Source organism: Procambarus clarkii, chromosome 93, assembly GCF_040958095.1.
Source record: "Procambarus clarkii isolate CNS0578487 chromosome 93, FALCON_Pclarkii_2.0, whole genome shotgun sequence".
Taxonomy (NCBI): Eukaryota; Metazoa; Arthropoda; class Malacostraca; order Decapoda; family Cambaridae; genus Procambarus; species Procambarus clarkii.
Window position 1 is genome coordinate 385380 of NC_091242.1, and position 27311 is coordinate 412690.

At 39.1% G+C, this 27311-nt stretch overlaps 1 protein-coding gene across 8 annotated transcripts in view; it reads right to left on the reverse strand.

The window, feature by feature from the left end:
• Nucleotides 1-27311, reverse strand: part of p120ctn (adherens junction protein p120) — a 153597-nt gene that overhangs the window by 49228 nt on the left and 77058 nt on the right. For 4 of the 8 annotated variants that reach the window (XM_069319445.1, XM_069319447.1, XM_069319448.1 and 1 more), the window contains exons 2-6: nucleotides 26070-26147; nucleotides 24678-24746; nucleotides 9961-10135; nucleotides 8624-8789; nucleotides 8215-8478 (exon numbers count right to left, since the gene is read on the reverse strand). In XM_069319445.1, coding sequence (XP_069175546.1) covers nucleotides 8215-8478; nucleotides 8624-8789; nucleotides 9961-10135; nucleotides 24678-24746; nucleotides 26070-26083 — 688 coding nt within the window. In that variant the 5' untranslated portion in view covers nucleotides 26084-26147. The remainder of the gene's footprint in view (nucleotides 1-8214; nucleotides 8479-8623; nucleotides 8790-9960; nucleotides 10136-24677; nucleotides 24747-26069; nucleotides 26148-27311) is intronic. The other 4 variants (XM_045728662.2, XM_045728665.2, XM_045728664.2 and 1 more) reach the window with 2 other exon arrangements.

The following is a 27311-nucleotide window of genomic DNA, read 5'->3' on the forward strand; positions in this document are numbered from 1 at the left end:
TAAAATTACCGGCCACTATACCTTACCTAAAGTGTGCCGATTCCGCAACTATTTTACTAACTCAAAGCTAGAAATAGTTGCCTTTAAAGTGAAACTGAATATTACCAGATATATTATGGAATTGCCACAAATGATTTATTGCTAAGCAAATAGGATCTTTGTGAACACAAGATTTGTGTGCGCTTTATGTTCAAGGTATTTAAGATGAGCGTGATCTTAAATATTACATGGGAGACATCTCCCGTCACGCAGGGTGCAGCAGCACCTCCACATATCTCCAGTATCAGCTCTTGATACTGGTAATGGCTCAAAAGGGCCACCACTTACGGGCTATTCATGCCCGTGCCACCTCTTGGGTGGCTTAATCTTTATCAATCAATCTTAAATATTATCTTAAATATTAGCAATCCTTGTGTATAGTCCCTTATTGTTTGTACCAGACAAATGAATGTTCAATTTCCCGACTGTTATCGAGGACGAGGGAGCGTCAGGAAGGCAGCTTGTCCTCTCGAATAATGCAATGCGTTTTCACATCAAAATCCCCAATGGCCAAAATATTGTTCCCAATCATAGCGGCTCACAAACGAGGACGTTTTCTAGGCTTAAGGTCCGTCGGTTAGGCTTGGGTCATTAAGTACATTATTATTTTGTGACGTGGCAACTTGAGACGACGGGCTGAGAAAAGATGTCGAAACTCATGTTGGGACAGATTCATTCAGCACCGCTCCTGTGTCAGGTAAGTCCACTACGGGCTCACCATAGCCCGTGCTACTTGCTCCGCTCCTGTGCCAGGTAAGTTACGGGCTTACCATAGCCCGTGCTACTTGGAACTTGTTCCGAGTAGCTGAATCTATAACAACAACAACATGTTGGGAGCCTGCAGGACGAGGACGGTACTCTGGCCGTCGTCCCGAGGCGGCGCGGTAATCCTGTTCCTTCAGACTGTTGTTTTATACGGGAAGATGTAAGGAAGCGAGAGCCGACCTAGATTTAATAATACTTGAAGCCAGCCGCCGGCAGCCTGCCCAGCCAGTCAACTGTGCGTACATTTCTCGCCAAACCTTACCTAGCTCCCCTACCCTCTTACCTGCCACATGCCACCTTCGCTCTCACCATACAACATCCATGTTGGTGACATCGGAGGTCGCTGCCCCACATTCATCAACACAACACCCAACATTAACATACAGCTGATCAACACCTCATACCATAACCTTGCCTCACATACCCTTTTTATTACTTTATAACAAAATTAACATTACTTGGTGGAGGATTATAGTTAGCCGTGCGTTGGTTGCGAGCGGCCTACGCTTGTACTTCCCTGCCTCCTACCTAACCCAAACAGCCCTGACCCAACCTTGCATACAATCCCACGCCACCACCAAATGATCGTCACCCTACTAAATCCAAGCCTCAACTCTACTACCATTCTTACGGGCTATTCATGCCCGTGCCTCCTCTTGGGTGGCATATCTTCATCAATCAATCAATCCACTACCACAAAGACCCAGACACACTTCAAGATGTTACACAACCAAAGATCACATTCACTCCAAAAGTATACCACCTTCGGGCTATTCATGCCCGTGCCACTTCCTGCGGTGGCTTCATCTTCAAGAACAACTTCCACTACCATATACGAACGTCCCGTCACACACCTATATATACGGGCTCACCATAGCCCGTGCTACTTGGACCGTTTTGTTCCAGGTAGCAAATCCTTAACAACAACAACAACGTCACACACCAACATGCACATACCTCCCCATAAGCCAAGACCAACAAATTGTCTCATCACCCATGCCCTCCGGCGCCCACCCAACAATTTCAACCTTAATTGCAACCAGGAGGCCTGGTCGACGACCGGGCCGCGGGGACGCTAAGCCCCGGAAGCACCTCAAGGTAACCTCAAGGTAAGGTAGGTAATTGACATTCTAAAACCCTTCCAACCGTCTTGTTCATTTCATAATCCTTTCTATCTTAATTAAAATTCGACAACCATTAATACCCTCCTCTCCCCCCCCCCCCAGCCAAGGAACACTGGCGAGAAGTACCAGAAGCAAAGGCTTAATCCTGCAGCAGGTCTCCCGAGGCACCCTGCAGCAGGTCTCCCGAGGCACCCTGCAGCAGGTCTCCCGAGGCACCTGCTGTAGTTGTGTGGCCGCCACCTCCAGATAACACCTTGGCTTGCTTCATGGCGACCCGCTCCCCCATCCATGAACAGTGTTCTCACTCCTTAATACCTAATTAGATAAGTAATAAACCTAACAAAATTACCCCCACTTTTCCATTAACAATGAGGACATACGTGATCTTGTGGTGATGATGATGATAGCATGAGATAAGCAGCTATAGAAGGTACAGGGAAGCAAACGCCAGGATGAAGGTAAGGTGTGAGCTGCCAGCCAGGAGCACGCGCCACCACAAAAACACTTTCATTTTGAATTAAAACTTTTCACGTAACTGTCAACATATACACGAGTATAACGTTAGGTACACGTGGTCCACCAGCACTAGTCTTCCCTCACGAGGGGTAACGCCGTAGAGTTTACAGTTGCACTTCGCATCTCTCTAAACATGGAGCGGCATCACAGATAACATTTTTGTTACTGCCTTCATGTCACGAATTAAACTTGCCCACACACGAGGCGGCGCTTTGTTTAAACACGTGTCCAAGTATGTAACATGTTCTTGGTTAATTAGTCACTGCAAGTGTCGAGTAACCACCTGGTGGGAGTGTGGCCGGACCCACTACGCTTCAGTTCGATCTGGCAGCATCAGTTACCTGGTCGGTCCTGCAAGACCAGGAGCCGGGTGAACACGTTTCGGGTCGGGCGGTCACATGAGGTGACGCGATGAATTTCCCAGTGTTTCAAGTGTGTATGGTAATGGAGCCGCACCTTTACACCCACGACGCACCACCACGTCGTCCAAGGGACCACCACTACACTACACTACGCGCACTAGCTTCCCTGTCACGCCTCATCACTGGGGGTCGACGGAGGTGCGCATGGAATGTGTCCACTAGCGGCAGGGATGAATGGTCCTTGAAAACGCACATTGGCAAAGCTGAGGGTTGAAGCGTGTGGTGGTGGTGTGGACCGTTTGTGAGGTAGACCAACACTAGGTCGTCACTCACATTCACACCTGGCTCACGCTCACACCAACCTTGGCACCACTACTACTGCCACCACTCTGCCCACGCCCACACCACTAGTGCCAAGTCTCCCCCCACCCTACCTCTACCGACCCAACCCCTCCTCGCCACCATAATCTTACTCCCTTCCCTGCCAACTATCTCCCCATTCCATCACCACAACCACCTCCCCTGTCAACACCCACCTGCCCCCTTCCTTTCCCCCCTTCCCCCTACTCTCCAAAAAATGTAAAAAATCAGAAGTATTCCATCCATATAACTCGCCATTGACACATCTGTATTATCCAAGCAACTGGTGTAGGAGCATGATGTGCCCGCTAACAACCAGTAATTATTGTTTCCTATTACCGAGGACAGGAAAACTGTTAGGCCTATCGTAGCCTACCTACGTCAGCGGCTGATTTTTTGTAAGGATACAATCCACAAGTTGCCTAACTCACGGGGACAGTGATTCCCGAGCCAACAACAGGTTTCTACATATTACCGCTACATTAATAAAGCGTAAAGTTGAAGGGAACGTGGCGAACGTTTCGTCCAACAAGGGAATCGAACCCGGGACCAATATGTTGCGAGCCGACAATGCTAAATACTTGCTATACATTACTAGTAAATATAATCGCTGCAGCTCCTTCCTACAGACATTACAGGAGACAATAAATTAGTGAAATGTTGTGCATAAGGTGTAGCACCTTTTTTAAGCAACCAGTGGCGGGAGGGGGGGGGGCGCCCACGGCGGGGAGTGGAGGGTGGGGGGCGCCCACGGCGGGGAGTGGAGGGTGGGGGGCGCCCACGGCGGGGAGTGGAGGGTGGGGGGCGCCCACGGCGGGGAGTGGAGGGTGGGGGGAGCCCTACCTTGTTTCCACTGTAGAAATAAACGTGATAGCTGACGAACTCGTCACAGCCCCACTCCTGTGCCAGGTAATTAATAATAATAATAATTCACTGTGTCGAAGGACAGGAAGCCAGAGTGTATTCATGCAAGTTTGGCTATAATCGAGGTTTACCCTACCCCCAGGGTCGAATTACTGACCCCTCCCAGGATGCAAACCCGTAACAAGCTGACTAACTCCTGAATTCGTACTCGCTGCTAGGTGAACAGAAGCATTAAGTGAAAGGAAATGTGCCCAACCATTTCTTTCCCACCCAGAATACGAACCCAGAATTCTCAACTGTGTGTGGAGAACGAACCCGACTGTACTACTGGGACCCTTTGCAAGGCCCTTTGTAAGTCCATAAGACCTTTTGTGTACTATGGTCATGTTACGACCCTGGGTTCTTAGTTGGAAACCAGAGGTCAAATGCCCATAACAGGTCACAAGACCATAGCCCTTGGTACTTGGAACTTTTTGTTCAGAGTCGCTGAATCTAAAAACAACAACAGCAGCTGATGAACTGACACACTGTGTACTCACCTAGATGTGCTTGCAGGGTCAAGCTAGCCATGTCTTCTGAATGTTCTTAGATTAATGCAATGACTCACTTCACACACTTTTGTCATACTTACATTTAAAATTTTGAATCGAATTAGCTCTAACGACTTCTGCATCTAGCCTATTCCATTTATTGACAGCTCTAATATTGAAAAAGTTCTTCCTGGTGTCATTTGCATCTCCAGTTTCCATCTAAGACCCCTCATTCTGCAGTAAGCACATTTTAATATTTGTGTCTGCAGAATCGTGCTATTAGCTCCTGAACCCCACCTTTTTAACCGCCGGTTGTCTAATGTACCGACTCGACCTCTTCTTGCATAGTAGGTATGATTTCCTCCATCATATCTACTACACATATTCCTCTCTAAAACACACACACACACAGCCCCAAGATGCAGCCAGAATACACTGCAACTAGTTGGTACTTATTTATTGCTAGGTGAACAGAAGTATCAGGTGAAAGAAACTGCCCATTTGTTTCTACCTCGGCCGGGGATCGAACCCGGGCCTTTAGGACTACAACCCTTGAGCGCTGTCCACTCAGCCACGAGGCCCATGTGTGTATGTGTGTGTGTATTTGTGCTTGCGGGAGTTTAGCTCTGGCTCTTTGGTCCTCCTTCTCAACTGTCAATCAACTAGTATACAGATTCCTGAGCCTACTAAATATCTAAATTTGGAACTGTCTATGGAGTCTGCCTCCACCATATCACTGCCTAATACCTGATTGATGGGGGTTCTGGGAGTTCTTCCACTCCCCAAGCCCAGCCCTAGACCAAGCTATACTTGTGAGAGTTTGGTCCACCAGGCTGTTGCTTGCAGCAGCCTGCAGGCCCACATATCCACCACAGCCTGGTTGGTCCTGCACTCCTTGGAGAAAATTATCTAGTTTTCTCTTGAAGATGTCCACGGTTGTTCCGGCAATATTTCTTATGCTCGCTATTATATATTTGCCAGCATCCCATATGCTGTTAATGTTATCCTGTTTGTGTGTGCCTCTAGTGTTTGTGTCGCAACTATATCCACTCCCAAATCTTTCCCTTTCCAATTCCTGTAGTTACTCTCCCTTTCCCATCTTCCTCCCTGGTAACCACTAGTCAACTTGTCCACACCACCATCTACAAAGATTTGTCAACATCAACAAAGGCACTAACATGTATGCCTTGTGACTTCATTTGCCGACTGAGCTGAAACAATATTGCAGCTCTTATAAATAATAAACCCCAAGTATTTAGACATCCCTTTCAGTGTGCATGTCCCCAATGCCTCTCCTTCATGAAGTTTGCAAATGTGAAATGTTCAGCTTTGAGTCAACAGACTTCAGCATTAGTTTAAAAAAAGTGAATTCAGATACAGTATTGATTGTTAAAACATATGTTCAGAAGAGATTTGCATTCTTTGCTCAACCTTTGGCTACATTGATGTGGGAAGGGAGTACAGGCATGTGGGCAGGGCAAGATGATATGGGGAAAGGGGGAGTGTGTGGACTAGGGAGGGAGGGAGGAGACGGGGAAAAGGGCATGTGTGGGCAGGTTGGGAGGAGACTGGTAATGGGGGTTTGTGGGCAGGGAAAGCAATGTGGAGTATATGTGGGAAGGACATGGAGAAGGTTTGTGGGGGCAATATGGGGAGGCTGTGTTGAAGATGGGGAGTGTGTGTGTAGGTGGGAGATGGGGAGGGTGTGTGTAGTTGGAATGCAGATGGTGTAAAGATGTTGACAGTGATAAACACAGTATGTATTAATGATGTGGGGAAATGGAAAGGGTGTGTATGGGAAGATGGGAAAGTGTGTGTGGGGGGAAAAAGACCTGGGCACCGGATCAGCCTGAGCACTGCCGAGTAAACCCCCCCCCCACCTATTATGCACTAAATTAACAATATCCAAGCACATTCTCATCTCGAGCCCCCCCGCCCCCCATTACTCCACCTATATATTGATGGAACAACCTGTCAAGTGCTAGTAAAATATCTAAATACTATACAGAATACATATCCCTTTATAATTCAATGCAAGTACTGATTAGAACCACACTGAACAGAACACTACACATCAAGGAATTAGTCCCCCCTTCCTTTTGCTTTCACCAATATCCTGGTAAGAAGTTATGATTCATAATAAAGATTTTAAAACATTAATGCTGTAGTTCAGTTTATATTTTATTTAACTGCTGTTTTCAATTGTTTCCTTACTTTATAATATTGTTTTATCTTAACTCACAGCAGAACACCGTGTGAACCAATACTGACATCAGGTTACTGTATATCAACTATATACAATTCTAGTTCAACATCAGCACTGATCTAAAGCACAAACACTGCCCAAAATGTTGCACTGCACAATAGCCAGTCTGAGTACTGTGCTTCATACAACAAAATCAAAGACTAAAATATATTCTAATGTCATACTTGACAAAGTTCACACAAAACACATGAAATGAGAAGAAAGTTGAGAGGTAAGACTTACCTCTTCCTGCTGGATGGAGAGTTAAAGTGAAGGCAAAGCAGAGCCTGATGTTAGCCTCAAGAGGTCTTCTTTACTCAGAGAGAGTCGGCAAAGAAGACCTGGAGTACTACACACAGAATGGAAACTGGCAACTTACTACATTTGCCTTACTGTATATCAGTGCCAAACACGGCTTAAGTACTTGTAGAAATTTTTTGAAAAAATGCAGTAGTTCACATAAAAATGTCACTAACTGTATTTCATGTCTTAAGAGAAACATAATGGAATCGCCATCCAATTCAATATGAAACCAGAGTTACAGATAATGTAATTATGATGATTGTGTTGTATGCAGATAGCAAGCTTTGCTCACTACTACAGAAGGATTGTGTTAACACTATCAGAGCAGGTCAAGTTTCACTCACATGAAATGCAACACAAGTGTCCCAAAACGATGAATCAAAGTAACTTTATTCAGTGGCAGATAAGTGATAGTTATGAGGTAAGTAAAGCCAACAATACCCCCTGTAAAACTAGAGCAAAGTGCTCCTTAAACACTTCCCATAGAGTAGACCAGCAACACATGTTAACAGGTGGCAATAGCCAACCTTCAGTTTAAAGGGTAATTATCATCTTAATAAATGAGCAGCAACTCTAAAGCAAAGTTCTTCATTACTCAACAGCCAGTACATGGTAAACCTTTGCTATACAGGTTATGATTGCAGTGGCAGGAAAATGTGAAGAAATGTAATCCTAAAAAATAACCAATGTTTATATATATATATATATATATATATATATATATATATATATATATATATATATATATATATATATATATATATATATATATATATATATACATATATATATATACATATACATATATATATATATATATACATATATATATATATATATATATATATATATATATATACATATATATATATATATATATATATATATATATATATATATGCGAACAAGCCTGAACGGTCTCCAGGCATATATGCAACTGAAATATATATATATATGTGTGTGTGTGTGTGCGTGCATGCATGCTAATAAGGCCAATCTCAAAGGAGCAGTAATTTAAAGAGAAAGTGTTTCCAATCTTTGTACATCATGTCCAGGAAAAAGTAACGTGTGAGTGAAAAGCATGTGTGATACAGAGAAGCACGTACCTTGCTGCATGGTGCGATGAGGAGGGGGAGACTCGGAGCGCTCACTAGGTGATGGAGGGGTGGGGGGGCGTTGCAAGTAGCCAGGATCCACGTAGTTACCTGCAGCATCTCGGTAGTGACCACTGTAGCTAGCTTGAGTCTGAGGTGGATAGCCAACTTGATCATATGGATAATCTTGACGGGCCGGAGGTCCCCGTGAATATGGGTCATACTCATAACCGGCATTCGAAGTGGGTGGGTAACCTTCATAACGACTTCGTGAGCCTGCAAATTTGGTGAGAACAGCATTTTAAAAAAGCATTTGCAAAAAACACTTGACAAAAATATTTATTTTTTTTCTATATGACTAAATGATATGATCAGCAGCAAATTAAAAATGTTGAAAGTTAAAAAACATGCCTCAACTTACCAGCTTCACTGGCAGGAGAATGAGGGCGATAGGAGTCCATGGCATAGCCGGGTTGTAGGGGGGCTTGACCGTACGGGTTATATTCACCACTTTGATAAGAATCCAACACTTCACCGTCGGGACCAATGTGGTGCACTTCACGGATAACTTTTGTTGTCGTCGTTATCTGGCAAAACATGAAAAAATTAAATATTAAAAAGTGCCAAGTTGAGCCATTTAAATTTATATGGGCACTACAAACATGGAGCAATAGTGGAAGAAACAAAGAATAATATTACAAGTTTAGAATATAAAATCAATTGGATCCCTAGGAAGAAATTGAATGCCCCAGTACACTTCTAAGTTAATAGGAACAATGCATGACCACGGAATTATAAGCAGAACTAGCAATGAGGCTGTTGAAGTTAATTTTTTGGGTGGTGTGTACTGCATCAGTAGATGAGAAGCAATTACTAGTACACGCACAATTAGGATATGATGAATAAAGAAAAATACTTAACAGTGGTTTGATGAAGACAAAGATTAACATTACTGAGGAACTTATGCAAGTCAAGTTCAACAAGCTAAAGGTAAAGAAATGCAACTAACTTGCTGCAAATAGAGAGAGAACGTGATGGAAAGGTCTCATTAGGGTACAAAGAAAAAAACAATAGGCTATCTTGAGGTTATCTTGAGATGATTTCGGGGCTTTTAGTGTCCCCGCGGCCCGGTCCTCGACCAGGCCTCCACCCCCAGGAAGCAGCCCGTGACAGCTGACTAACACCCAGGTACCTATTTTACTGCTAGGTAACAGGGGCATAGGGTGAAAGAAACTCTGCCCATTGTTTATCGCCGGCGCCCGGGATCGAAAGGCTAGGATACATATTTAGTTAAGCTGGTGCTGTATATACTTTTCCGTTGTCTACCCTCTTTATATTGGTTGAAAGTCATCTTATTATAAAGTATCTCCTGCATCTTAGTAAACTACATTCTAATCTGTAAATGTTATATTATATACTGTAATTATCTGCCCTATTTTTCTACTTTTCCTAGTTTCCCATGTAAATGCATCCCAACCCAATGAAAGTGGGAAACAGGCCAACAATAACAATACCAATACAGTAATAATAATAATAAATTATGTCAGTCAGTATCATCACTGTCCCATTCCCCCTTTCATGAGGTAAAAATGAACTCACTACAGTATAATGGTGGAGTACTGTACTATACTAGTACTATAATAGCAAATATATTTTAAAATATAATCAATGATACTGTTTGTCTTTGTAATGACATCATGTACCATGTTTTTCATCAAATAAATCTTAGCAGCTCTTGCCCTACATCCAGCATCTAACCTGTTGTGTAGTGTGTTGTGTCTGCTTTCTGGAGACCAACTGTGTGCTGTCCTGCCCTGCAGACGACACAGAGTGTCTTGACGTATCGGGCGAGTCGTGGTGGTGACCGTTGGTGGTGTGGGGGCCGTAATCAACACTGTAAGAGGTAGTGGTGGTCGTCACTTCCGGTTGACCACTGAAACAAAATTTGTTGTTAAAGAGATAGCCATACATTTGCTACTTCAATAAACTAAGAGATAGCGGAAAAGATCAAACTTCTGGTCAGGCACGTATCATCTGAAGGTAGTGAGAGAAGCTACAAAGAAACAAAGCAACAAAAATTATTTATTTAATGTTGAAGAAAACCTTTTGAAATAAAATGTATACATACAATATTTAAATTACAAATTGTCAAAGGGTAATACAGGGTAGTACTTTAATAGTTTCTACATTCAGTATACAGTACTAAGATTATATGCCCACTATATAATAGGCTCTACATACAGTATAGTACATGTACTAAAATTATATGCCCACTATGACATTTTTAACTTTTGAGATTGATGTATTTTGTACACAGAGAAAAACATTACAGAAGATTATACAGTACAGAATACTGATGCATCTTTAGGGCTATATCGCAGAATGTGGCAAAATATTTAATATACATACTACAGATAAAATAAAAGGTAATAAGAACACAGGCTTTAAAATATGTTTAAATACAAAACATTTCAATATACCAAAAAATGTAGAGATAAAGTCATTCTAACGTTTGTAACTTTTCAGCTTTAACTAGTATTAAAAAGAAGATAAATACAGAACATTAAAATAACCAGCCTAGAATTGGATGTCTTGAGGTGTCCATCACTTACACATTTGAGGGGGTTTTTGTTGCCCTTTCCTTGTTTAAGACCCTGCAGGCGAGCAGCACAAATAGGAGAGATGAGCGATTAGAAATTAACGTGCGTGCAGTATACATTATGTTCTAGTAGAATAATGCTAAAAGTATCAAGTGGGTTCAAACAGTTCAAGTTTCTTGCAATTAATAACTGAATAACATGACTGTGTACATTATGTAAGTTAGTTTATCATACCGGCATACAGGTGCTCTCTCTAGTGTGTGTTCCTAGGTTGGTCTAGTGTGTGTATACTTTCCAAGTGTGCTACGGTCAATAAAGCAATCTTTATTGACCATAACAAATATATATATACACTAGAATATATATACACTAGAGAGTACACAAGGGGTATGCATACCACATGTTTGAGAATCCCAGATGTAACTCACCTAGCTACAAATTATTTAAATTTTAAAATATGTAGCTACATGTTTGATTAAATAACAATATTGAAATTCAAAACACCTCTCTTCTTGGGAAACTATATCAATACAGGCAATACCACATTAATGTCCAGTGGCAACAGCTAACCAGATCATACCAGGGGATGATACTCAGTCTCTGGTTTTGTTCTTCCCAAGGAGGCTACGGCAGTTTCAAATACGACTTCTTGTAGTTCCGTAAAATAGGCACATCCCCACTGGCTTGCTTGATACCTGCTTGATGGGGTTCTGGGAGTTCTTCTTCTCCCCAAGCCCAGCCCGAGGCCAGGCTTGACTTGTGAGGAAAGCCAAAACGCTACATAAAAATTAAACCAAATAAAGAGAATACAGTACAGAATAGTAGTGCACAGTGGAATCTCCATATAACATAGTAGTGCACAGTGGAATCTACATATAACAGAGTATAGTAATAGAGCTGGATCTAACATTTAAAGAACACAGAGTAATTATTACACCTATTAAAAAAAATTAATCATTCAAACAGGACATGCTATGTCAATGACTTCAAAAACCCCTAGTACAGTTACTCGCCGAAGTGAAATACTGTAGCATATCAACTACTCAATTTAAGGGCATTTAAGGACCAAATCTATTTAATAAGACAACTAAGTTATTGAGAATTCTATACTTAAAAATTCCTTCAACTGTATTCCTTGAAATGCAAAAGAGAATGATACAACATAATTTACACCCTGGAAAATATTTTGTGTATAATACAGTATTCAGTGAATACTATTTTAAAGCAATTAAGTAAAGGCCAAAGACTGATCAACACACATCTACTAAATATATTGGAAACTATTTTGTTAAGACAGTTTGTGGATCTGTAGTAGTTGTTGGTATGAAGGGCAGTGATGGAACTATGCTGCGCGCGTGCGTACGTGTGTGTGTGTGTGTACTGTAATTAGACCACCAAAGGCATGAAATAATTAACAAAGAGCAAAGGAATTCATTCATTATGAGTACCTAGCCAACTGTGATAAACTCATGGCAAGCTCCCAAGTTCAAGATTATGATTTTGTTGTATTTTTCACACAAACATTTGTTATTGAGTGCAGTTCCTTCCAAAGGTCACACTGCCCAACATATCAATACAGAGCTCAATTTCATAAGAAATGTATCTAAAGCATTTTAGCTTAAGTCAATATGTTAAGGCATTTTAAGATTTTGCACACTGAAAAAGTTTCATGTCAATAGAAGCCAAACCAAATCATAAGATATCCCATATTAAGGATATCTAGTTAATGTATTCCATTGAAACCAGCCACAATTATCCAATCAGCGATACTAGGCAGAACTATGACAGCAATACCATACATAGTAACCAAATTATATTGTTAAAATCCTTAGACTTAATAAATGAATATCAACTTTTATGTTTTTCTGTTGGCATGAGGTACCTGGAGCTTTGCAATTACTTTATTCACTCTTGTATTCTTAAAGATATCCTCACAGTGTACCCAAAATTTGCCAGTGCAGGCTACTAAACATATGGCCCTGTATGACTAACCATCCTGCGAGATGGAGACTTTTATTACCACTGCTTCCTTATTCAATCTTGTGTTGATGATATCCTCAAAATGCTTCCGGAGTCTGCCAGTGCAGACTGCCTATCACATGCCTCTGTATGACTAACCATCCTGTGTGATGGGGATTTCATAGCATCACGTAGTTAGCTTTTTTGACACACTGTACTCCACTTCATATAGTCTAGGGTAGCTGCACTAATGCAGATGTACCTAATGTATTAATAATAAAAAAAAAGTATGTTTTTCTTGTACAAACTATTATAAACATACCACTTTACCCACCACGTATCAATACAATAGAACATGGGCAATATTGCCTGGAAAGGAAAACAGGTTTTAGTGAATGTCAACTCGAGATGTTTATTTAGGATATTCTCTTGAGGTTATCATGAGATGATTTCGGGGTTTAGTGTCCCTGCGGCCCAGTCCTCGACCAGGCCTCCTTTTTGTTACACTTCCCCAGGAAGCAGCCTATAGCACCTGTCTATCTCCCAGGTACCTATTTACTGCTGGGTAACAGAAGCATCAGGGTGAAAGAAACTCTGCCCATTTGTTTCCGCCTCCACCGGGGATCGAACCCGGAACTTCAGGACTATGAATCCGAAACGCTGCCCACTCAGCTGTCAGGCCCCTCAGGAATACTACTTTGAGGAAATCACCCATCACCATAAATGATACTGGTAGCAGCTTTTACAGTTGGCACTATGTAAAGCAAAGTCCATTCGTTTCATAATTCATCACAAAGTAACATTGGTACTTTAATTATTCATAAAAAAAGCATTTCTAATATTAATGAGAATCAAATTCAACAGTATCATGACTTTTTAAAAAGCTTTAATACAATTTCTCCCAAAGAGCTCACCAAAACAAACAATATAAAGTAAATATGTTCAAATTTCAGGCAATAACAGAAGAGCATTAACATACTAATTACAAAATCATCATAATACCATGCTCAAAAGCCTATTACATGGGGAACAATGTGTATATGCTAAACTCTGAGAACACTCCAGAGCAAATAAAACTATAGTATTTATACTGTTAAACTATTTGTTCTAGTAAAGAACAACACTATGCTATTCTAACACAAAATGTGTCAAACTGATGCCAAGAAATGCACTTAGAATAAAGCTCATTTAGCAGCCATGTTACTTACATACTCTATATTATCATTAACACCTAAAACCATTTCCAACTTTCCCATTGTGGTTGGAGGCATCAGATGAGATAAAAACAAAAAAGATGAATAATATTGTATGGTAAAAGTTTTAGATGTTAAAAGAATTTTCCATTCATGTCATCATTCACACAATAGAACACCATGGCATTTCATCACCATGACAGAAGTCATCCAAAGCAGCAACCAATCACTTCATGATAAACAAGATGCCTTGAGCTCCTTGATAATTATCATATGTACTGTATATCACAGTACAGTACATTATAACCTACCTTGGCTGGATCACAGTGAGCTGGAGCTCAAGAAAGCCTGAAAGACTTTGCCAATGAACAGATGCTCAGTGAGCCGTAATATGGTGTTTGCCTCACTAGCTGTCTTGGTGAACCGGCTTGACTGTCTGATACTATCGCCATATTGAATTTAAAGCAAATTTGCTATTCTCTTGCCTTTAGTGGTACAAATACTAAAAAAAGGGCATTTAATTTTGAAATTTTAACTTAACATTAACAGTCCTGAAAAATAATTTGCTTATTTGGCCTCTTTCTTTTTGTACAGTATCTGCAGAACAACCATGCCTGCACATGTCTTGGCATGTGCCTTTCACTGGGTAGTGTGGCTTCTTAGTATTCAATGATTTTTATCTTTTTCTTTGCCTAATTCATTAAGTTAAAAAAGGTGCTTACCAGCAGCAGTAGTAAAGTTGAAGGAGGAAGAGGGAGATAAGCCTTTGTCTCCCATCTTAACATGGGAGAAAAGGCTTAATTGACTGAGAAGATCGAGAAAACTTGGGAAGAGACATGGCTACAATAATTCGGTATCTCTGTAAGAACAGTTTCTGTAGGAGAGAAGAAGAAAATTGGAGTAAAATGACTATCATTTGGCATTTTACTCCAATTTTAATCGAAGCCTGAGTAGTTAGACGAGGCTGCTTAAAGGTGGTTAATCTGGCAGCTTACAGCAGGAGTTTTGCACACTGTTAGGCCTTATATGATGTTCGACTGTGCTGTATACCATACCAGAACACTTAAAGGCTAATGGGGTCATATCCAAATACTGAACAGTAAAATATCTATGTACAAGTATACCAGATGTATACAATGGAACCTCGAGTGACGAGTGCCTCAAATTACGAGCATTTTTAGTAACGAGTGCGCCGATCGGTGACAATTTGTCTCGATTGGCGAGCGCTCGTTTGATTAACGAGAAAACCACATGGTGCATTCCAGCTGCTTCTCGCACATTCTCGGACGCCTCTGACCATGCAAATAAATTATTTTTTTTGTTTGAAGATGCTAATGATGCTGGGCTGTAAAGGGGTAACTGCTGTAATGTTGCAAAGCACTGATTTTTTTTTGTAGAATAAACAAAAATTGAAAAAATTGAAAAAAAGAACAAATGTCATAAAGGTTCGTGCAGTGTGTGCCAGGTAGGCTGCTCCATTATTATTAACTAAATGAAAAATACTAAACAAATTGAACACATTTGAAACAAAGAAGGATTGTCATAATAGAGCATCATACCTGACAAACACTGAACAAACCTTTATGACATTTTTCATTTTCAGATTTGTTCATTTTTATTTTTTTATTTTATTTTTTTAAGAAACCTGGAGCAGCCTACCTGACATACGCTGAACGAACCTTTTGCTATAAAAAGAGGAAAAGTTGAAAAAAGAACAAATGTCATAAAGGTTGTTCAGTGTATGTCAGGTAGGCTGTTCCATGTTTCTTTAAAAAAAAAAAAAAAAAAAAAAAAAAAAAAAAAAAAAAAAAAAAAGAACAAATTTGAAAAAAGGAAAAAATGCCATAAAGGTTCATTCAATGTATTCACCTAATTGTGCTTGTGGGGGGTTGAGCTCTGGCTCTTTGGTCCCGCCTCTCAACTGTCAATCAACTGGTGTACAGATTTCTGAGCCTACTGGGCTCTATCATATCTACATTTGAAACCGTGTATGGAGGCAGCCTCCACCACATCACTGCCTAATGCATTCCATTTATTAACTACTCTGACACTGAAAAAATTCTTTCTAACGTCCCTGTGGCTCATGTGGGTACTAAGTTTCCACCTGTGTCCCCTAGTTCGCATCCCCCCCCCCACCATGTTAAACAGTTTATCGTTATCTACTCTGTTAATTCCTCTTGAGAATTTTGTAGGTAGTGATCATATATGTATGTGTAGTGTATGTCAGGTAGGCTGCTCCATTATTAAAAAATCGATTATCATATTGATGTTTTTCTGTGGTGGAACGAATTATTTTTATTTCCAATATTTTAAATGGGGAAATTTGTTTTGAAAGACGAGGATTTCACACGACGAGCTTGGTACCAGAAAGGATTAAATTTGTTAATCGAGGTTCCACTGTATATACATTTTCCACAAATACTGCATTTTTATTTTTATTTTATAGCAGAGTATATTTAAAATGCATTGCTTATATATAAAATTGTTATGTATATGGTACATGAGCAAAAATGCCTCATCTGGGGGGTCAGAACTTTCTGGGATTATACAGCAGAAAATGGCAAAACAATCAGGGAACCACAACTCAGGCCAGGTTACAACTATTATACATATCAATACATTCACTTATGCTTTCACCCAGCCCTGTCCATGAACACATTCTATGCATAGTTCAGACTCACCCTGTCCATGCAACTTCATCCTGGCCGCCGCCTCATATCCACAAAATTCATTTGAATACATGCTCTTTTACAATTGTTACAGTGATCTCAAAGTTTAATTGGGGTGAGGCTAGGAGACGATGCCATCATCAATATGGCAGTGCAGCTTGCAAGAGAGGAGAGCTTTCCCACTCCAGGGAAACCCCCAGTGCATGCTGGAGGTTCAATCATGCGTGGCATGATTGGTCGGCGGAAGGGGCTTGGCCAGGCTGACCAATGTCATCACACCCCGAACCTGACGTCAGGCACCTCCGCAGAGAAAGGCGGGAGATCCAAGTCACTCGTTACCAAGTTGCTGTCGACTCCTGAGGGAATATGAGGCAGAACTGGATGGTGGAAGATGGCACCTAAGGCTCAGTGACGACGGCACTCCTGGGTAACTTCGAGAGGCGGCGCTGGGGGGTTTTGTGTCAACCCGCGGGCTGTGCTTGACGGTGAAACTGTGTGGAGAATATTTGGTAGCAGTCCTGGTCCGGGGCAGTTCATCAATCGCTTACACGGGAGAAGAACTCACACAATGAAGCTACGTGTGAGGCGGTGGACCAGTACGTTTTAGTATATTGGTCTGGATAGGCCAGACGACATCAGTTTCCCCCTAACATCTAGTGAGGAACACTTTGTGGAAGGAAGCACGAGGTTCTACTACGTAATCGTTGGTCTTAAGAGGAAAAATGCATCCAATGCAGTCATCCGGATGCCGGCGACAGACATGGCAGAGCTCGCCACTGTTGCTCTACTACAGCTGTTGTTGTTGTTCTTAGTACACCCCCTCTGTGTGTGTACTAAGTGGATGCCCCATATTCAAAGGGGGCAAGTGGATGCCCCACATTCAAAGAGGGGTGTATGCGTACCCTACAATACAAGGAGGCATGTGCATACCCCACATTACAAGAGGGGGGCATGTGCATGCCCCACATTCAAAGGGGGGTGTGTGCATGCCCCATATTCACAAAGTGGGTGCTTCAAGTGGATGGCTCACATTCACAAGGGGGAGGGGTAGTGGATGCCCACACGTGAGGGCACTTTTGCCTACATTGGGCATGACAGCCAGACATCATAGTTTTATACGAATGGATTCAAATAGACAGACTTGGGTTATAGAACCTAATGAATTGATAATAGCTCTGAATGTCTAGGTAAGGGCACATTACCCACCTTGGTTGATCTGTCTCTCTAGCAGCCAAAGGATTAAAGCAGCAGAAGATAAAAGCAAAAAGGGAAACAAGACACTAACAAAAATGTCTTTAAAATATATTATTCTGAATGAAGAGCAGTTAAGTGTAAGTACAGTATACAGTAAATACGAGGACAGCCACAAGAAGAAACTGTTTTGTATAAATACACACAATTACTACACTCTGTTAAACATTAGCCATTTATGAATCATGATTTCATTACCATATTTTTTTATGAATACCCCAAGTAATTAAAAGAACAAAGCAATGCTAAAAAGTCACATTGATGGATGCAACAAGAAATTGGTCATTTTGAAAAAAACATGGTATCTTCTGGTAACCTGAATATATAATTGTTTTTAAATGTGCACAAAACATTGTGTGGACAAGCACAAGAAAGCAGTGGAGCACACAGGTGTGGAAGACAGCCATGAGTAATGCAGATGCAATACCTAGATGTTAGTATTACATATATATGGTAGGTTATAGGAAGACCCAAATCCCATGTGAAATTCTAGGTAACTTTGCAATGCTCTAGTGCAGGGTAAGTAGTAGTGGTGAAGGCAAGGGGTCGGAGGTGGCGGTAGCATGAGTGACAAACTAACGAGTGTTTACGGGAAAGGGAAAGCAACGCAAATTGTGAAAACAATCTTTAATGGGGCTGTGCGCTTAAGGGGAGCCGAGCTGGAAGTGGGTGCAGTGATTTCAGTGTAAAGCTTAAGTGTGTGCTAGAAAGTGACACACGGGGGGGAGGGGGAAGTGAGCACATTTGTGCAAAAACAAATTACCTTAATACTGCGATTTAATGTCCACCGTACGTTGACCATCAACCTTTCAACTGTTGAAACACAGAAATCAACAATTACTGAGAGAAAAACGACACATGCACGCACGCGTACACACCAAAGAAGGCACAGCTTTACGGATGAATTTGTAAAAATTTTGAAGTACAGTATTATACAACGATACATAGACTTACATTTCCAAACATTAACGAGTCTTATATCCCAGCAATTTTAGTTGAGAATACCTAATTCACAAACTCAACATTAAAATGTTTGACATTAAACCTAAACAGTATTTTGGACTTGGTTGAAAATCTAGATTATAATACAACAGTGAGGTGTTGTGATCATTGTTATGAGGATAACATTGTCTTTTAATAACCTACTACTTCCTAAGAAAAATCAAAATATGTTGAATTACAGTACTGTATATCATATATGTGTGTGAAAAGATAACGCTCATGTAGGTGCATTTCCAATGCACGATTATTACTTAATGGTAAACTTAAAACAAATCAAATAAATTTTAAGAACTGAAACAAATAACATTGGCATGCTTCATTTAGAAGTAAACCATTTGGAGCAATGCGGGGATTTGAATCGGCGCTCTAGGGTCTCCCAGACACTTGCCTTACTCTACTCAGTCACGATAGGACAAAAGCTATTTCAACCCAGAACTCTACCGAGTCCATTTGTAGAGTATGGAGACCCCCAACTGGTGCCACCACCAGTTGTAGGTTGCCTATTCATAAAACCTGGTTGCGGTCTCCAGACTCTCCCAGTGGACTCGGTAGTGTTCTGGGCTGAATAACTTTTGTCCTATCATGGCTAAGCATTTTAAGGCAAGCATCTAGGAGTCACTAGAACACTGGTCAAAATCCCCACATTGCTCCAAATCATTAAATCTCAACATGATGCTGGTCAATATTGTACTGTACATTCAAAATAATATTTTATCTAGGAAAAATAAATATTGCATTGTAGTGCCATCTTTTCCATCACAGAAAAATATACTGTATTAAAAATACTAGTACAGTACAGTATATTCTCGATGAGAACCAGTCATGATGACCATTCACCGATATCTCACCCCTTGCTACCAATACCAGCCTTCACTACTGCAGAATAGAAATAACAATCATTACTGCACTGTATGATGGCATCTCACTTGGATGGCACTTTATCTACATCACTGTAATCAGTTTAAAAAAAAGTATAATGGAGCGAGTCTGTGCATTTACTGGACTGAAGTATGCTAGCATTTATAAAAAAAAAATATTTTTTAAGTAATTCTGTTTTCAAAATATACGCAAAAACATCTAGGAATACGTAAAAAATATAGGAATACAGAAAAATGTATGTAGATTCTTTAAAAATGTTCAATATGAATGAATTAATGGGAGGACTCCACTGTACATAGAGTAACTACCATAACCTAGACAAAACATGGGGGGGGGGAGGAGAGGAGAGAGAGGGAGGGAGGGAGAAGAATTAGAACTTGAGAATGCAAAGTAGCATGGGAGATTCCACTTACCTAGTTAGGAAAAGATATGAACAGATTCTAATCTTGAAGAATGCAACAATTTAATTTGTCAATAATTATACAGCTACCTATAAGCACTAAACCAGGAAATAGCTACAAGAGCTGAGCATTTCAGATAACCTATGTATCTTCTATGCATCATTTCAATGTTACAGTAAAGAGAAGTAGAGTAGGTACAATTAGTAGTAAAAATCATTGTTCTGATCACTTAAATGCAATGTCATAACTCACGAGATAGAAACAAGAGAGACTATCCTCAAAAACTCTATTCTTGCCACGGATAAACCGTGTCAAAATTCCTCGGCTATTAAACTGCTTTTCAAGATCACGCCTTTAAATTTCAAGTCTTTATAGCTATGATTTAGCTCCAGTACCCACCAAAACAAATCATCCTAAAAGAGCATTTTTCTTTAAATTTTACCGTTGCATCATTATTGCAACTTCTACATTTAAAACAATCTAATTTTTTTTTAATTTCTAGTTTCACAATCATTGTTCCTTAAATCTTTTAATAATCCATATTCTAATTACAAAAGAAATACTTACAAGCTTAAGCAACTTCTTTTTTATTTTCATGGCATGAAACAAGTTATGTACTCTTTACGTTGTCATCTAAAAGGGTACTCTATACTGGTACTGTATGCAGTACTCCCATGTGCTGCAACATGTATAATGAAGCAACTGGTAAACCATAAGAACAGTGTGGAAGATGCACGGAAGTTCACACATTTTAAAAATGCACCACTCTGAAGAAACAAGCAATTGGTTTAGATAATCTATGCCAATTAATACTGAACAGTACTGATCATTAGTACTGTTAATCAGTACTAATGTACTATTTAAGAGTATATTTAGTAGTCTTAAACTATTAACCACATAGTGGAAAAATTAAATGCAGCACTGTAATTTCACTTTCAATAAGATTAACAATTTACTGGTTGTCATTCTATAACAAATTATCAATTTTATTCAATATATCATTTTGACTGGCAGCCAATAATACAACCCATTCTCCTGTTTAGATAGTTGTTTCCGTAACTATGTGCACCGGAGTGGCCTCGTAGCCTGGTGGGTAGCGCGCAGGACTCGTAATTCTGTGGCGCGGGTTCGATTCCCGCACGAGGCAGAAACAAATGGGCAAAGTTTCTTTCACCCTGAATGCCCCTGTTACCTAGCAGTAAATAGGTACCTGGGAGTTAGTCAGCTGTCACGGGCTGCTTCCTGGGGGCGGAGGCCTGGTCGAGGACCGGCCCGCGGGGGACACTAAAAAGCCCCGAAATCATCTCAAGATAACCATTGTACAAAGATTGGCGTTCTAAGCAACTGAATAGTAGAACTTTGTACTATTCTCTTTATGAAGTCGGAAAACAATGAAGCTAAAAAACAAATATTCCTAGGCCTAGTATAGCACATATATGTACTATAATAGGCCTCAGATACTGTGCATTAGGCCTAGGAAGGTTAGGTTAGTCTGTCTTTTCAACATAAGTAGAAAATAGTTTTCCGGTTTGTCAAACTCACTAGTGTCTTGAGGTTATCTTGAGTTGATTTCGGGGCTTTAGTGTCCCCGCGGCCCGGTCCTTGACCAGGCCTCCACCCCCAGGAAGCAGCCCGTGACAGCTGACTAACACCCAGGTACCTATTTACTGCTAGGTAACAGGGGCATTCAGGGTGAAAGAAACTTTGCCCATTTGTTTCTGCCTCGTGCGTGAATCGAACCCGCGCCACAGAATTACGAGTCCTGCGCGCTATCCACCAGGCTACGAGGCCCCACGATTTGTACTTTCTAATTGCATTGTACGTCGGTATATATACTATGATCCTCATCGTTACTATAAATACTACCAAAACAGGAGGATGGTCTGAATAATATGCAGTTCTGTTCTTAATATACAGTATGTATTATAATATATTGATATAATACAGTATATTGATATAATACAGTATTTTATTATAATACTGTAATTATTTTGATTAGAATTAGAATAATCATAAATGTTATGATTAAGTTTGTAAAATAATTTTGTTGAATAAGGCTAACAAAACATTCCTTAATATACCAAAGTCTACAAGATAAAAACCTTGATGCTTTCATAACACACACGATTGTTTTTACCTAGTTCATTCCTCTTTCTTTCTCTCCTACACACATTAGGTACACTTTATTAAACTTGACTGATTAATCTACTTTAAAGTACTGTAGTCATTTAATTCCTAAACTCTGCAGCTATTTAAAAGTTAAATGAAATTCAAGACGTAAATGGCGATTGAAGCATTGTGAGAAGCTAGTCAGATCCCCATTAATTAAGTTCGTTTGTTTTGTGCAATTAACTTCCAGCGTTAAAAATTTAACATACAGTACTGTATTCAAATTTACCATACGAATATAAATGAAGTTTTTAACAGATTGAAAAATAATTTGAGGTTCCATTTCATTGAGGACCCAATAATCTCCTTTAAATTTTACAAGGCACTGTACTGTCTTTTCAGATAGTTTTGTTACTGTTCAGCACTATTATTTCAATCAAATGATTTGTCCAGATCATTCATGAACCTAAATAAGGAGGCATGCAAATCATTGTATGGATCCTAGGAGTAGTCCATGATGCTACCCCCATCATGAAGCCCCATACAAAAGAACATGAAAAAGAAACTTGAAAAGAACAACCCCCTTCCCCCACTTCACTTTGACAAGTTTTAAATCTTTTTAATGCAAATCAAACGTTATATTTAATGTGCGAGCATTAAATAATTGTTGAATTTTTTTATTTTTATGGCCAACCCTTACCTACCTAATTGCTCCTAACCCAACATAACCTAACATAACTAAGCCAGTAATTCAGGTTATAATATTAATTCAAATACTGTAAACCAATTTATATATAAACAAAAATTGGGAGGAAATAAAAAAATCACTGTGCTTATTAATACTGTACTCCCAATACTTTCCAGCCACAAAGAGGGAGCATAAGTCAAAAATGCTTTGAAGATGCTCTGATGCAAGAAAATAATCTAAAAAAAAAAAACATGAAATCCTGAAAAGTAATGTTAAAATTCTGAAAAGCACTTAAAAAGTAAATATACAATACAAAACATATTCTGAAAAGTAATGATATCCAAGTGAGGTATTTTGGAGGATCACGTCAAACCCCCCAAACTGTGCACTGTAAACCTTACAGGTAGGTGTTCTCTTGTGCATGTGACTACTCCATCTCATTCTTCAAATTTATATTATAAAATAATATGTATGCAAAAAAAGTATTATCCAAATTCTAACAACTTGATAGGTTGCTTTTACTGTACATTATAAACATTATGCAAGCATCAAGTGCTATTGTTAGAAAAACAAACAATCCAATGTTATTCTTCAGCATTATAAATTGGGTATTATACAGTATAATTAAAAATAGTGTATTTAAAAAGTGAATATCAAACAACTTCACAGTTATATCAAGTTAGGTTCCATGTCCTGGAATAATATACTGATTAAAAACATCAGTTAAAACAACACCTTAGTCTGTAAAAGCACACACAAAATAATTACCATATTGCTACAATCTGTACGAGATAAAACACCAAAAAAGTAGAACCTTAACCCGTGCTTATTATACATTACAAAGTGCATTACAGAATACATGAAACAATTCAACACAATGTCCTGCATTCAGTTCTCAAGTACAGTACAAAACAGAAAAATCCAAAATTGAGAATACAGTAAATATATATATTTATATATATATATATCATGCTTTAATTACCATATGTAATGAATTAAACAAAATTCAAATGCTTCAGTACTGTATTGAAAGAATCACAAAATATCATTCAGCTAAGATAAAAGCATCAAGAAAAATATCTTATGTTAGCCTCATACAATTTACTTGAACACTGGTGTTAAATAAAATCTTAATTTGTACTTTAACAATCATAATTAAACTATCTTCAGATACTGTACTTGTACTTAAACTCAAAATCCATCACACCTACAATACAAAGCTAGTGTCAAACCATTCAAACTTGTCTTTAAATATTAAAATTTGGATAACTAAGGAAATAACACAGCTTGGTATTAGAAAACATAGTACTGTACTGTACTGTACTGTACTGTACTGTACTACAATACTATTTTTTGTCTCCTTTTCACATCTTTATTTTATTATGAGCATACAGGAGAGAGGCTAATTTCCCCATCGTACTGTATGCAACTGAAAAAAATTGGAACCATGCATATCTTACATTTTAAATAAGTGATAATGTACTTAGTAGTTATTAACCAAGCACTGAAAAAAAGTATTTTGGCTCCATACTTGAACCACCAAATTAAACCCAGAAGGCATGCAATATAACAGTTGGTTGCAAGATTAATGGCAGCAGCAAGCAAATTTTTGCATCCAGCCACTATAAAATTGGCAAAGATATAAACAAGCAAGTCTCCCAGCATGCAACAACGAGCTTGGGGTTACTAACAAGAGACTATGCCCTAAGAAACTATGTCTGTACCTCTGTGCTGTTACCTCAGTCCGTTTCACCGTCTGTTCCTGCTTCTGCTCCACCTTCCGGTTCACCAGCCTGTGCACCCCAAAATTAAACTTACAGTGAACCCCCCTGACACTATAATCTTTGGTACATAAAAAAAACTTCATTACAGTATCATTGAAAATTCTGCATGCAATCTCGCTACTGTACCTGTATTTACAGTCTAAACCTGGTAAGCTAGTTGAAAATTGATCCAAAACTTGGTTAGATGTGTCATTCCAATTAGTTCCATTTAGTAGGTCTATGAAAATAAAAGTTGATAACATTAAAATGTAATGTACAGTACTTTCATTTGAAATGGTTCCTGGAGATACAGTACTCCAAAATCATTAAATGAATACAGTATAAATTACAAAGTCTATTATGTATGTACAGTATGATTCCCATTGTTAGAGAACCCATAGGTAGCCAACTCCCTGGCACCTATTTACTGCTAGGTGAACAATCGAATCTGATATAAGGAAGCATGTCTATGTATATACATACTGGTACAAGCCTGTTTAAAATAATGCCACTTAACAAATATTTGCATCTCACAGTTGACCATGAGATGCCAAATTTATGCCACCAGATCTGCACTTAAAAGTAAATATGCAAAACTAAAAACTTGTGTCCATGTGTTCAGGCATATTAACTATGACATGACAAGTGAACATTTTGTACAATATCACAGTAAATCTCTCTCTATGTTGAGCTAATTTCTTCTTCTTTATGGTCCTAAATCAGATTGAGTCTCCTTTTGAAGTACAATACAGTAATATTGTGTTTAGGCTCACCATCAGCAGGTCTACACATACACTATAAGACTACCTAGATTCCTGTGGTCCTGCTATAAATGCTTACCAAGGCACCTTAAAAAATAAGAGGGGGTTCGATGATTCCAAGGCCACAAAAGTCTTATCCCAGTTTTTGCAAACACAATTCATCTTACAACTAATTTTAACCACTGTCTAGAGCTCAGTATCTAAAGAATTATTTTTTTCACTCGTGTGTTATTTAATTACTGCATATACCTTAGTATTTTATGGTATAGGTACAAGGATACCATAGAGGTTCTAGTGAAGATGGATGGATGGTAAGAAAGGTATTACATGTTAATGATAAGCACAGAGGTTTGATGATGCAGGGAGATAGTCCTACTAGTGCAGAATTCAGGGCTTTGGTGAGAACTATGTGCTGGAAGAGGCGAGTGGTTTTATGGGAGACAGGTACTGAAGGTGCATAGTGCTGAATAGAGAAACAGGCACCAAAGAAAATGGATGCTAGTTAAAGAATTGGCAATTGCTGTTAATGAATATTGATACATGACTATTTATATGAAGTAAATAATGCAACAAAGAAAATGGAAGTACTCACAGGGTATCAGTCATTGTTGGTTGTTGTTGAAGTTCGGATTATATTCTGCAAGTGACACCCATGGGGTGCTTCCTCAACCTGTAAACAAAGATTTAAATAATACCCAAGATCCTTTTTTTAATACTTCACAACAAATCACTTTGAGATTCAAATAGCATCAAACTGTATAGTACAGCAGTGCCAAAATAACACACACAATACAGTACCATTTTCCTGTACAGTATATAAAATTGTACGAGAAGATAGAGCATCTTATTTAAAATATTTTCCACATGATAATATATCCATTGAATTACAAGGAAAAAACAATACTGTATTATTGATTTAAAATCCTTAAATATGCAACTCTTACTCATGCCAGGATGTCCAATCCATTGCACATCCCAATCTGCTACAGCTTACATTACAGTATATGTAAACTGTATTTAAGTGTAATAAATATAAAATTATAACAAATACAATATTCTGTATTATATATAGTATGGAATAGTATACACAGTTATTTGCATCTGTATATACAATTTACGATAAATAACTTACTGGTAACCAAGTTAGGTTATCTTGGTCCTATTAGGAATTTACAGTATTTTATTTAAAGCACATTTGAAAATAATTTTGAAAAGAGCACTTTAAACAGCCTATTTTATAATACAGTTTAGTTTTCAATTAGCCCCTCAACTGCAATTTATGTTTAAAAGTTAATGGTTCAGATAGCAGAAAGCTGTTAGGCCTATCTGTGATTGTATACAGAATGTCACAAAAAATTTATTTCTGTGTTTCAATGTTTGCAACCAACAAGAACCGATGTCTGCACAGTTATAATAATCTCCAGGAAAGAAAACCCTTCTTATCATAAATAAAGATGGCATCATAGCTAAGTTAAGAAAAATAGCAGTTAAGAGAAAATTGTAAAAATCTTTTTGGTACAAATATATTGGAAATGTTCTTTGGACATTACTGCTAGCAATTTTCTATAATACAGTACTGACAAAAAATTCAGAAATTTATAACCTTGACAAATTTGGCAAACAAATGTTTGCTAAAATTCAATCATAACAAGTACAAGGTAATAAAGATGGGCAAGGGAGAAGAGGCCAAGGTATTCACACCATAAGGCAGCAGCTAAATGAGACAAGAGGGCTGCTATAGGTAGGGAATAAAAGAGCTAGACTTCACTTTTTCAGTCACTGATAAGTAAACTTCAGCCCTCCCACAACCCAACCCTCCTGCTGTCTATTACTA